General features: G+C 44.9%; 1 protein-coding gene and 1 non-coding gene across 2 annotated transcripts; one reads left to right on the plus strand and one right to left on the minus strand.

Annotated features, from left to right (window-relative positions):
• Nucleotides 1-2,688: 2,688 nt before the first annotated feature.
• LOC119292892 (receptor kinase-like protein Xa21) lies at nt 2,689-11,254 on the plus strand. Its single transcript, XM_037571565.1, has 2 exons — nt 2,689-5,494; nt 10,754-11,254. The coding sequence occupies exons 1-2, from the start codon at nt 2,689-2,691 to the stop codon at nt 11,101-11,103; spliced, it is 3,156 nt and encodes a 1,051-aa protein (XP_037427462.1). The 3' UTR covers nt 11,104-11,254.
• A 586-nt stretch (nt 11,255-11,840) lies between these two features.
• TRNAG-GCC lies at nt 11,841-11,911 on the minus strand. The gene has a single exon. It is a non-coding gene; the product is annotated as a tRNA-Gly (tRNA).
• Nucleotides 11,912-13,851: the final 1,940 nt, after the last annotated feature.

Consider the following 13,851-nt stretch of genomic DNA (forward strand, 5'->3'; position numbering starts at 1 on the left):
CGACCATCACGCCGCATGGAAGGCGGCAGCGACAAGCCCTGCTGCTTGTGGGCCGCGGGACCAGTGGTGGCGTAGGCCGCAGGAGAAGGGGAGCGGCGAGGGGCGTCGTTGCCCGCGTGCGCCATCTGAGCGACGCGAACGACAAGAGCTGCCTGATGCTTGGCACGAACATGGCGAGCATTGGCCATTGAAACAACGGACAGGGAGCAGTTTGAATGGTGGAGAAGAGGCTTCAACACGCCCCTACCTGGCGTGCCAAGTATCGGATTCAGGGCTCCGCATACCCAAGAGAAGGTCCAAACTTTGGGGCGTGTGCGAAGAACTCAACTCCTTCAGCCAACCAGTTCGTCGCCCCCATGGCCTAGCTCGATGAACAAGGAAGAAGATGGACATGGCAGCTTACCCAGGTTCGGGCCACCTTGCGGTGTAAGACCCTACTCCTACTTTATGGTGTATTAGCCTCACAAGGTGCTGAGAATGAACTAGTACAAGGGAAGAACAACCTCGCGAGGTCTGCTTTGGTGTGGATGCGAGCCGAAGGGATTCCACTGTTCTCTTGACCACCAACCATTCGAACCCCTACTATGGTGGTGGCTAGCCTATATTTATAGCGTCCTTGGTCCTCTTCCCCCAAAACTCGGGCGGGAAGGGATCCCACAGCGGCCAATTCGAATGGGGACAAGTAGTACATCTTATCCTGACAAAATGTGGTCTTCTCCTGCAAAGCTCCTAGTCATGACGTTGCGGTGGGCTCGGTGATGACATTCGTCCTGCTGTCCTGGCGGTCTTGGTCTTGTTGCACGGAAATGGAAACCTTTGGGCGATTCCTCGGGACCACGTGCCTGCGCTTGCCTCCTTAGCACCAAAGAGGAAACCTGCTGCTCTGTGCCCGCCTGGCCTTGGTCGTCATGTCTTGCGTCACCGCAACCTCATGAGATTGAGCACCTGCATAGAAATATCCACTCCTCAGGAGGCAGCCTGGGAAGGCCGCTCCCTCTGGAGGTCTTGATGTCGCCCGCCTCAGCTCGGCCCCTCACGAGGGTCTTGTCTTGTTGGTGTCATAGATGGGTCGTACCAGGCCGTCGATGAAGCCACGCCGTGGGCCACAGGCATGCAAGTCTGGGTACCCTGTTTCCCAGAACGTCGACACCGCCAGCCCGCGTCGCCGCATCACCACGTCGCCAACGATGGAGCCGCCGCCCAGAGTCCGCCCCCGCCAGTGCCTGGAAACCCAGCTGCCGCGCAGAACCGCCGCCGCCTATGGGCACCGCATGGAGCCACTCCGCCCCGTGCTCGAGGAACCCTGGGAGGGGAAAGGCCAGGGGCCACCACCGCCAACGTCGCCCGGGCCAGGCTTGCGGCGAGCGCCGGCAACGACGGCCAGGAGGAAAAGGTGAGGGAGGGTAGCTCGCGGAGGAAGGTGTGGGGTGCGACCAGTCGCCCGCGGGGGCGACGTGGTCGCGGTCTTGGAAGGGGGGAGGGAGAGATGCAGAGGTCGACTCACAATCGATCAAGCTTTATATTCCCTCAAATGTTCTATCCTACAGTCCGGTCATTATCCAGACACAAAAAGGAAAAAAGAAACACCCGACCGGACCCTCACTTTGTTCCCATATGATCGGGCTTTCCGCAAATCACCATATCCACATCAAATATGGGAGGATATGGGGATATCCGGGTAGTCCTCCATGATCCTACCCCGGACCATCTTTTCTCTTTATTTATACTTTCTTCTCTCTTTCTCTCTTCGTCCCCACCAATCATATGAATTTGACCGGATAATTTGGAAAGGATGTAGGGAGCATGGTTAATTCATGCATAAATGAATGTTTGAAATAGACGTGTCCGATCACGTCCGCGGACGTTTGAGAATCGAAATTAGCCAATCCTGGTTGTAGGTGCTCTGACGAGTCAACGACCACTCTTTGGATGCGTCCTTTTAGTGAAAAAACTTTGCGGGGAAACGAGTTAAACTCATAGAAGTCAGTTCCAACACGAAACTCCAACACGCCGCTTGTATTGCTTGTATTACATCATTGTGCCATGTTCAGCACAGTAGTCAAATTGAATCGCATATTTACAAATTTATGAGTGGTGTGATGTATCTGTCTCCAGACACGCCAAATAACAATGTGCCGAAACATCTGCCCACGTGACAGGTACTGGGAATGCATCCAAACCGAAAGAACGTCGAAACGTCCATCCACTAGATGATGATGGCAGGGGACGTTGAGACATCCATCAACTTGGCGATATTTGTTTTTTTAGGAAAGGTCATCCTAACTAGTTTATTGAAACTCAAAATAGGTTTACATCGTCTATGAGCTTGCCCACAACAATGTCAGGAGACTCGTCCAACCAGCTATGTCTTATTACAATAACAAAAATAAGCTAGCACATGTCCTGCTTGATTACAAGATTTATAACAGTGCTTAAAAATAACCTTCCCAATTGAATTACTAGTCTCTAGACATTCTGCGAAAATGGCCGCGGCAGCGTCCCACCAAGTTGTTTGACCAAGTTGTTTGTTCCGCGTTAAGCAAACACTTGGCGCGCGTAGCCTACCAGCAGATTTCGTCACGACCTCACTAGCGTATTATAGATGCGCTCTCCCACAAAAATCATAGCACTGTAGATGTACTGCTAGACTTGCTAGCTCCAAGTAAATTGCGCCTCTTCTCGCCAGCCATGTCTCTTCACATGATGCCGTTGGTGCTGCTCTTCTCGTTGCTGTTCCCAAGCTCCCATGCTCTGCCGGGGTCACCACCTTCTCCTCCGGGCCCGGCTGCCGAGGAGCTCGCGCTTCTCGCCTTCAAGTCCATGCTGACCTCTGACGGTGGTTCGCCGGCGCTGGCATCGTGGAACACGTCGAGCCACTTCTGCCTCTGGCCAGGCGTGGCATGCAGCCGCGAGAAGGTGGTCGCGCTGCGCCTCGGCTCGTCCAACCTCTCCGGCCGCATCTCGCCGCACCTGGGCAATCTGTCCGGCCTCGCGGAGCTGGACCTCGGTGGAAACCAGCTTGTCGGTGACATACCACCGGAGCTTGGCCGTCTCGGCCGTCTCCGCTCCCTCAACCTGAGCGCCAACTTGCTCACCGGAGCCATCCCCGCGGCCATTGCGGCGGGGTGCACCAACCTCACCTCGCTCATCCTGGGCAGGAACAGCCTCCGAGGTACGATCCCCGCCCAGATCGGCACCACCTTGAGAAAGCTCACCCTGCTGGACCTTTGCCGAAACAACCTCACGGGGCACATCCCTCCGTCACTGGCGGAGCTGCGCTCCATGCAGGTTCTGTCTCTGTGCTTCAACAACCTGTCCGGCGAGATCCCAGCCGCGCTGGGAAACCTCACCAGCATCCAGGAGCTAGGCCTCCATCACAATGGCCTGTCCGGAGCAATCCCGTCGTCTCTCGGGCTGCCGGGCGGCATGTCGTTTTTCAACCTCGAGTTCAACCAGTTAACCGGGGCGATCCCTACCTCCATTTGGAACCTCTCGTCTCTCGTTCTGTTCTCCGTCATGTATAACAGGCTAAGCGGCAGGATGCCTCCCGACGCATTCGCCGCCATGCCCCATCTCCACCAGATCCAAATCAACAACAACCAGTTCCATGGCCCTTTCCCGGTGTCCATAGCAAATGCTTCCAACATTTCTCTAGTTCAGCTCGACGGCAACCTTTTCGCCGGCATCATTCCCCGTGATATCGGCAGGTTAAGAAATCTCAGCATTCTACTTCTCGGCAACAATCTGTTTGAAGCCCATGAGCCAAGAGATTGGGGATTCATAACCGAATTAACTAATTGCTCCCAGTTAGGACTGCTGGGATTGGATGGTAATAAGTTTGGAGGTGTTCTTCCAGATTCACTCTCCAACCTTTCCACGTCACTGTATGATCTTCAACTTGGGTCCAACAAGATCACAGGAAACATTCCAGAGGGTATTAGTAACCTCATCAACTTACAAAAGCTCGACATGTCGCACAACTTCTTCACGGGAAGTCTCCCCTCTTCATTGGGAAGGCTTCCAAAATTGGCCAGTTTCTATGTCATTGCAAATAAGTTGGCCGGGCTGGTCCCGTCGGCCATAGGAAATCTTACTGAACTATCTGATTTGCGGCTCGACATGAACGCGTTGAGTGGTAGAATACCAAGCACACTTGGAAACCTGGCAAAGCTCTCCTCACTAGGTCTTTCAGCAAATAGTTTCATTGGTCCCATACCCAGCACATTATTCAGCATCCAAACACTCTCGATGGTACTTGATGTGTCACACAATAATATAGAGGGATCCATACCACAAGAAATCGGGAACCTGCAAAATTTAGCAGAATTGCATCTAGAGTCAAACAAATTATCTGGTGAAATCCCCACCACCGTTGGAGAGTGTCGATTTCTAAAAAGTCTTTATCTGCAAAACAACTCCCTGAATGGTAGCATCCCATCAACCCTGAATCAACTAAAGGATCTTGAAACTCTTGACCTGTCAAGCAACAACTTGTCAGGCCAGATACCCAAGTTCCTTGGCAACATCAGCATGCTCCAGTATCTGAACCTTTCCCTTAACCGGTTTGTCGGAGAAGTGCCGACCTTTGGTGTCTTCGCAAATGCTACTTCAATCTCAATCGAAGGCAACGTTGAACTTTGTGGTGGAATACCTACTCTGCATTTGCTTCCCTGTTCTTCTCAAATAGCACACAGGAAACACAAACTTTTAGCGGTTCCTATTGTTCTATCTCTCATTGCAACACTAGTCGTGCTTGTAACACTGTACAAGCTTAGCATGCGGCACAAGAAAAATAGAAGACAAACCCTTTCACCTACAACCATGAAAAGCCATCCAAAGCTATCTTATTCACAGCTGGTAAATGCAACAGATGGGTTTTCAGCAGCCAACTTTTTGGGTTCTGGATCGTTTGGGATTGTGTACAAGGGAGAGCTATATGACCAAGTAGGCAATAGAACAATTGTCGCTGTGAAGGTACTGAAACTTCAAACTCCCAAGGCACTCAAGAGTTTCGCCGCCGAATGTGAAGCACTTAGAAACATCCGGCACCGAAATATTGTCAAGATAGTCACGATCTGCTCAACCTTTGATACTAGAGGGCATGGTTTCAAAGCAATTGTTTATGAATTCATGTCCAATGGTAGCCTAGCTGGGTGGCTACATCCCGAGCAAACAGAGCCGAAGCAACTGAACCTGTGTGTTAGAGTGACCATACTACTTGATGTGGCTTGTGCGCTGGATTATCTTAGCTATCAAGGAGACTTCTTTGTACATTGTGATGTTAAGCCAAGTAATGTGCTCCTAGATGCTGAGATGGTAGCCCACGTTGGAGATTTTGGACTTGCAAGCCAATGCTTGGAATTTTCTGTCGAGGAGAACTCATCTCTCGAACTGTCAAAGAGCTCGATGGGACTTACAGGAGCAATAAACTCATCTTTCCAACAGTCAATGAGCACGATGGGATTTAGGGGAACAATTGGTTATGCTGCACCAGGTTAGCCCAATAATTTTGTATTTTCTACTCCCTCCGTCCCAAAATATAAGAACGTTTTTGACACGTGTCAAAAACGTTCTTATATTTTGGGACGGATGGTAGTGTCAAAAATGTTCTTATATTTTGGGACGGAGAGGGTATCTATTTACAAGCATTGCTTTTTCTTCATTGCTCCTTAGTCCTTCATAAAGCATGTTGCTGCAAAACGTATGATATGCAGATGGAATAATTTATGTGCCTTCTGTGATTTTCTATATGGTTTTGTTATGATATCAGTAATTACCTTAAATTAATATATGTGCACTTGGTAACCTTTCTCTTGAGAATGCACTTTGTAATTAATATATAAGAACGTTTTTTACACGTGTCAAAAACGTTTTTATATTTTGGGACGGAGGGTAGTGTCACAAACGTTCTTATATTTTGGGACGGAGAGAGTATCTATTTACAAACATTGCTTTTTCTTCATTGCTCCTTAGTCCTTCATAAAGCATGTTGCTGCAAAACGTATGATATGCAGATGGAATAATTTCTGTGCCTTTTGTGATTTTCTATATTTTTTCGAAAAGGGGCGCTTTATTACTTAAAAGGTTTAAGTAACACCCGGCCTCTGCATAACTGAGATGCACACAGCCAACAATATCCTCACAACAAGCGAAAAATAAAAATAAAAAAGGAAGGCGAAATACAAAGAAAGTATATTTGTATAGCGCCTAAACCGTCGGTGGCCCAATCCTAAGATCATGCTGCCACCCATGTTGGATAAAAGTATCCCTCGCCGTAACCTCCAATCGTGTACACACCTCCGTAAACAGGTCTCGATTCTCCACTCGTTGTAGAGAGGACCATAAACGAAGCGTCCCAGTACATCTGTAGATAACCTGCATAAGCGAAGTACTTTTATCGTTAAAAATCTTATCATTTCTACATAGCCAAAGCGACCAAATCACGGCAAGCGCTCCCACCCTAAGTAGACTTCTGAACTTGTGATCAATCCCATGTAACCAATTGCCAAATATATTAGCAACACTACAAGGAGGGTACAAGCCAGAAGCTATTTGGATGACTGACCATATAGAACGAGCCAATTTACATTGGAAGAACAAATGTTTTATTGTCTCATCATGCGGACAAAATACACATTGCGTACTTCCATGCCAATTTCTCTTAATAAGGTTATCTTTAGTAAGAATGACTCCGCGACGAAGATACCATGCAAAGATTTTATTCTTAAGAGGTATCTTCATCTTCCAGATCTTCTTATTAATATCAACTGGCACGTCAGACTGGATCAAAGCTCTATACATAGATTCCACTGAGAATTTCCCATTCTCATGTAGGTTCCAACGAAATAAATCGGACCCCTGTGACAACTGTACCGTGGATAATCGTTGAAGTAATATGTTCCACGATTGAAGTCTAGGTCCAATTAAATCCCTTCTGAACGTCACATTGGGCGGAAATGATTCCAAAACCTTGGCAATAGTATCACCCTTGTGACGTACAATATTGTATAGAGCTGGATATTGTTCCCGGAGAGTAGCATTACCTAACCACTTATCCTCCCAGAATCTAATTTCCGAGCCATTCTTAATTGAGAAGGACCCATAGCGGAAGAAATATTTCTTCGTTGCCATTAATCCCGCCCAAAAATGAGAGTCCCCAGGCTTCCAGTATACCTGGGATATCGCCTTTGAACCCACATATTTTCTCCTAAGGAGGGTTTGCCATACACCATCTTCGGTCAACAACTTAAATAACCATTTGCCAAGGAGGGCTCTATTCTTAACCTCAAGGTCATGAATTCCCAACCCGCCTTGGTCCTTGGGACGGCAAACCACACTCCATTTAGCCAGCCGATATTTCTTTCTCTCGCTATCTCCTTGCCAAAAGAATCTTGATCGGAAGTAATCCAATCTATGTAAAACTCCTTTCGGCAATTGGAAGAAGGAAATCATATACAGTACCATGTTACTTAGTACTGAATTTATAAGGACCAACCTCCCACCCAGAGATAGCAGTTTACCTTTCCAACTGCTAAGCCTTTTTTGTAGTCTCTCCTCGACGTGTTTCCATTCAGCATTTGTGAGTCTTCGATAATGTATCGGTATACCCAAATAAGTGATCGGAAACTGGCCCAACCCGCATCCGAACAGGTCGGCATACAGATGGGCCTCGTCTTGAGCCTCGCCAAAACAAAACAATTCACTTTTATGGAAATTTATCTTAAGCCCTGAGAGTTGCTCGAATGCTGATAAAATTAATTTCAGATTTCTTGCTTTCTCGAGGTCATGATCCATAAAGAGAATCGTATCATCGGCATATTGAAGGAGAGAAAGACCACCATCCACTAGATGATTCACTACCCCATCAATTTGGCCATCAACCTTGGCACGCTCAATCATGACCGCTAACATATCCGCCACTATATTGAATAGCATGGGCGATATTGAGTCACCTTGTCGCAATCCTTTCTTTGGTTGGAAATAGTTGCCAACGTCATCATTGACTTTAATGGCAACACTACCTCCAGCCACAAAACTATGGATCATTGCGCGCCACTCTGCAGAAAATCCTTTCATTCTGAGAGTCTGTTGAAGAAAAGACCACTTGACTTTGTCATAAGCCTTTTCAAAGTCAATTTTAAGAACTACCCCATTCAGTTTTTTTTTGATGCAATTCATGAACTGTTTCGTGAAGGACAACAACCCCATCTAGGATGTTCCTGCCTTGCATAAAAGCAGTTTGAGAAGGACGAACCACATGTTCAGCAACCGAATTGAGCCTAATAGTCGCTACCTTAGTGAAGATTTCAAAGCTAACATTAAGGAGGCATATTGGACGATATTGTTGTATCCTTTCAGCCTCATTAACCTTAGGTATTAAAATAATTTCACCGAAGTTTAAGCGAAACAACTCTAGTTGACCAACATGAAGGCAGCCAAACAAGAGTAGGAGATCATGTTTGATGACCTCCCAAAAGTTCTGGTAGAACTCAGCGGGAAAACCATCTGGACCCGGTGCTTTGTTATGCTCCATTAGGAAAACTGCCTTTCTAACTTCCTCCTCAGAAAATGGAGCTGTTAGAAGGCTATTTTCCGCATCAGAAACCTGGGGGATGTCATCTGTTCGAGACTCATCCATCGAGAAGTTTCCTTCCTAAGGAGTCCCGAATAGATTTTTATAATAACTAGTGATATAAGACTTAAGTTGCTCATGCCCTTCAATCATGCCCTCCTCCTGTTGTAGGGAATGAATAAGTTTCTTCCGGTGTCTACCATTAGCGACACCATGGAAATATCTCGTATTCGAATCACCTTTGAGGATAAACTCAGATTTTGAATGTTGGTACCACTTGAGTTCCTCCTCGCGCAACATGCGAGCTAACTTGGCATTCGATTGACTCTTGATCTCTAATTCGAGGTCAGAGAGAGCTCTAATCTCTGCCAAAGCTTCTAAATCATCAATAATGGATGAAAGACGAAGCTTCTCCTTTTTGAGGATACCCGCAGTGTGCCTAGCCCAACCACGAAGGAACTTACGTAATGCACGCATTTTGTTGTTCCATTTGTGTATTGGGGTAGGCTCGGCAACCGGTTTATCCCACACCTCCTTGACCATATCATAGAATCCATCTCGATGTAACCAACCTAGTTCAAACTTGAACTTGCGTCGGTGTTGTGGACGTGGAGATCCAGTGGTTAAGAGGATGGGTGCATGGTCTGAGATAGCCTCTATACGAGGAAGAGCGCGAATAGAAACCATAGGGAATTTGGATTCCCAGTCGGTATCCATTAAAACGCGATCTAGTTTCTCATATGTCGGCTCCGGAAGACTGTTCGCCCAAGTGAACTGTCTTCCAATCATTGAAACCTCTCGCAAATCTAGACTGTCTATGACAGCGTTGAAAAGGAAAGGCCAGTGATTATCAAACCTACCTCGGCTTTTCTCGCTTGGAAATCGTAGCAAATTAAAATCCCCACCAATAAGAATGGGGTAGGGATTATCTTTCTCTAGATTAACCAGTTCACGGAGAAAAACGGCCTTGAGTTCATCCTGGGCTGCCCCATACACGGCGACGAGGGTCCATGTGAAGTTGTCAGCTTTGTTTCGGATATGGAGTTTAATATGAAACTCGCCTTCCGAACTAGCCAAAACATCCATAGTCTCTGTGTTAACGCCGAGTAAAATGCCCCCAGAACGACCTCGAGGTGGTCGTGAAATCCAGTTATAATCTATCCCACCAGAAAGGCGGTTAAGCAGACTTACTGAGAAATCACGTCTTCCCGTTTCAGATAAAGCCAAAAAATCTAAATTGTAATCCCTATTACATTCCGCAATGAATAGATGTTTAGCCAAGTCACCAAGACCTCTGCTATTAAAGAACATGCCATTCATGAGGAAACAATAGGAGATTTAGAAAATTTCGCCCTTTTATAGGGTTTACGACCTTTTTTCGACCGACCAGACTTGGATTTACGACCGGAAGCTGTAAGCTCAATCAATGAACTAAGCCCGGGTTCCTCCAAACCCACGTCCGAAACCTCCCCTACTACATGAGCGAGTAGCTGACCATCTGATGTGGCATGCAGCTCCTCCTCATCTAGATGTGAGATAAAAGATTTGCTAGAAACTTGTGGAGTAACCTTCAATCGGTCATATTCCAAATGTCTCAAAGCGTTTGCGGAAACAGAAATATCATTCTCATTATTTCCTAGACTAACACCCACATTATTTAACTTAGCAACAATGGATGTAGTAGAAAAAGATAAAAATGATTTGGGCGATGACGAAGTACCTTGGTTGTCAAGGTTCTGCACAGCTTTACGCCGCATAGCCCTGGTCAAAGAGTCCTCGTCGGTGTCCGTCCTTCCATCATCGGCCACCGCATGTCGAGCACTTCGGCGTGTGGATGTCACCCCCCGGTGAAGGATGTCGCGCATGCACTGCTGCCGGAGGAGGGGATGAGGGTGGAGTAGCAACCCCCTCCCCGGCAATCTCGACCGCCGGTACACGTGGCGCCGCTGCCAAAGATGGCCTGACTGCAGGCATGGGTGAGGCGACCACGTCAGGCTCTGCCTGAGACCCAAGAGCAGCAGTGGACACGTCCGGCTCCGACTGAGACTGAACAGTATGGTTTTGTTATGATATCAATAATTACCTTAAATTAATATATGTGCCCTTGGTAACCTTTTTCTTAGAGAATGCACTTTGTAATTAATATGTCTAATTATCATCCACGTTCAATTAATGCAACAGAATATGGGGCTGGAAACAAGGTGTCAACAAACGGAGACATTTACAGTTACGGGATTCTTGTTCTAGAAACTGTAACTGGGAAGAGGCCCACAGACAGCATATTCAGACAAAGACTGAGGCTCCGTGAATACGTTGAGCAAGCTCTGGGTCATAGCATGATGGATGTTATCGACAAGCGGCTCCAAGATGAGCTCCAGACCGCGGATGATATTTCAAGGAAGAAAAAGATGGATTGTCTGACATCGCTGCTCGAACTGGGAATGTGGTGCTCTGACGAAACACCGACGCGCAGAATGCTAACTGGAGATATCGTCAGGCAATTGGAGTCCATCAAAGAATCCCTTTCTTAGGCAACACAACTTGTGATCGCTACGGCAGGCAAATCATAACGGTTTTCTTGTCTTCGGAGATGCAACATAACCTGTGCTAAATTTGAAGTGCTGGTATTAATAGCATGTAATCTTGTTTCAAAAATAATAATTTAATAGCATGTAAGCTGTACTGCTGTGTTAGTGAGTGCTCATTTTGGGTAATCTAGGGAGGTAATTATGCTCCATTAGCACCTTTTCTGAGAAAACTGTTTGGTGCTAGTATGACATTCCATCTGAACTCTTACGACTTGTGTCGGAGTTGCATCAAAGCTGCAGAAATTAAAAGACAGGGTATGCTACAAGTCGCATGTTAAGAGCAAATCTCACACAGGAAGTAGCAACTACAAGCACGCTATAGACCCTAGCTAGCAACGGGCAATGCTGTAAGAGATTCCCTTATATTTTGCCATCTTGGTATGCTGAATGAATGGCCCAGCAGCAAAAAACAACTGTGCATCAGCAGAGCATAATAAAGTGTAAATCATCATCTTATCTTACTTAAAGACAAAGAAACAATGATAGTTTTTGCTTGACTGCCAAGAAAAACTTCTTACTTAAAGACAAAGAAACAATGATAGTTTTTGCTTGACTGCCAAGAAAAACTTCTTACTTAAAGACAAAGAAACAATGATAGTTTTTGCTTGACTGCCAAGAAAAACTTCTTACTTAAAGACAAAGAAACAATGATAGTTTTTGCTTGACTGCCAAGAAAAACTTGCACCACCCGGGAATCGAACCCGGGTCTGTACCGTGGCAGGGTACTATTCTACCACTAGACCACTGGTGCTTCACACTGTATTTTTCTTCAATAACGTACTAATCCGTAAACAGTTGAACCCGTGCATTCGGAGTTTCGCAATGGCGAGCCTATGATTTTAATGTTTAGTTCAATCTCCTAGCTTTATTGATTAATAATAATGATTGGAATACAATTCGGATCATACGGTTGGCTGAATCAAGTTTGTCTACCTTGAACTAATGAAGCTGCAAATCCTTCCCCGCAAAAATAAAAATAAAAAATGAAGCTGCAAATCTAGCCTTTTTGTTTTTTAGGGTTAGCTGCAAATCTAGCATTTTTGTTTTTTAGGCTAGGTTCGGCGAGCCTCCGAAGTCTGCTGGCAAGCTAGAGCAAACATGGGACGAAGCTATCGAGGGACCAGTGCATGTAGCTCCCGCTTGCGCAGGGTCTGGGGAAGGGTCCGACCACTTTGGGTCTATTGTACGCAGCTTTTCCCTACATTTCAGTAAGAGGCTGTTTCCAGGATTTGAACCCGTGACCTCATGGTCACAAGGCAGCAGCTTTATCCTGTCACCGTACCTGCATTTAAAAATTGTTCAATGTGTATATAAAATGTTCGTGATATATATGAAAAATGTACACTGTATTTGAAAAAACTAGACATCAAAAACATATATTTGAAAAATAACCATGTACTCCCTCCGTCCGAAAAAACTTGTCCCAACCTTTTCTCTCAAATGGATGTATCTAGCATCAAATTAGTGCTAGATACATCCATTTGAAGGACAAGCTTTTTCGGACGGAGGGAGTATTTGAAAAATGTTATCCGTGTATAAAAATAATGTTTCAAATGTGTACATAAAATGTACAGTGTGTGTGTGAAAAATAGGCATATAGAAAACATATGTATGACAAAATATTAATCATGTATTGAAAAATGTTAAGCATGTGTAATAAAGTTTTCCTTGTGCATGCAAAATGTATAGTGTATATAAAAAAAGTAGACATCAAAATCATTTAACAAAAATATTGATCATGTGTTTAAAAAATGTTCAGCATGTACACAAAATATGTTTCAGATGTATATGAAAAATGTTTCATGTATTTAAAAAATGTAAAACGCGTATAAAAAGTGTTCCTGATGTATAAGAAAAATATAAAAATGTTTATTTCCATTAAAATAGTGTTCACCCTGTATTTATAACAATGTTTCCTATGTATTCAAAAAAGTCTTTGAAAGATGTATTTAAGAAAAAAAAAATACATCGCGTATTCAAAAAATATTCAACATGTATCAACAAATTGTTTCACATGTAAACTAAAAATATACATTGTGTGCCGAAAAAATGTAGACACGTGTTGAACAAATAAGTACCGATGAAAACAGACAAAAAAATAAGAGAAAAGAAGAAAACCAAGAAAGAAACAAATTACTCCAAGAAAGGAAAAAGGAAACCAAAGAAACCCAATGGAAAAGAAAGGAAACAATGAAAACCGAGAAACAAAAAGAAAAACAAAAGAGCAATAAAAAACCTAAGAAAAAAGTAAATGAAAAAAAATGAAAACTTAGAAAAGAAACAAAGGAACCGAAGAAAATTATAGAAAAAAGAAAGGGAAAAACCAGTAAAAACCGAGAAAGAACAAAACAGATTAAAAAAACAAAAGAAAACAAAAGGCTGAAGAAAATCATGTAGAAATAAATAAAATCTAAATAAAAACAAAATAAAATTATCCGAAGAGAACCAAAACCTAAAACGCCCGAATGAACCATAGCAACCAAGTGAGCCACAATGACCGAACACACGATACCGATCTGGCCCATTAGCGCGGACGCTGTTGCGGGGATAACATCTTGCTATAAGCGAGATATAGTTCCCGTGTGATGGATGTGTCTATCCATCACAACACTCATGGCAAGTATAAATGGAAATGAGAAAAACAATACTAAAGTTACCTCTTCTCAAAACACACACACACACACACAGAGA

Source organism: Triticum dicoccoides, chromosome 4B (assembly GCF_002162155.2).
Source record: "Triticum dicoccoides isolate Atlit2015 ecotype Zavitan chromosome 4B, WEW_v2.0, whole genome shotgun sequence".
Lineage (NCBI taxonomy): Eukaryota > Viridiplantae > Streptophyta > Magnoliopsida > Poales > Poaceae > Triticum > Triticum dicoccoides.

What these genes read in the sequence shown, in the direction of transcription:
- LOC119292892 (XM_037571565.1), top strand. Translation starts at nt 2,689, where the DNA reads ATGTCTCTTCACATGATGCCGTTGGTGCTGCTCTTCTCGTTGCTGTTC. An exon ending in AATTGGTTATGCTGCACCAG is followed by an intron (nt 5,495 to 10,753) that starts GTTAGCCCAATA and finishes TTAATGCAACAG; the next exon opens with AATATGGGGCTGGAAACAAG.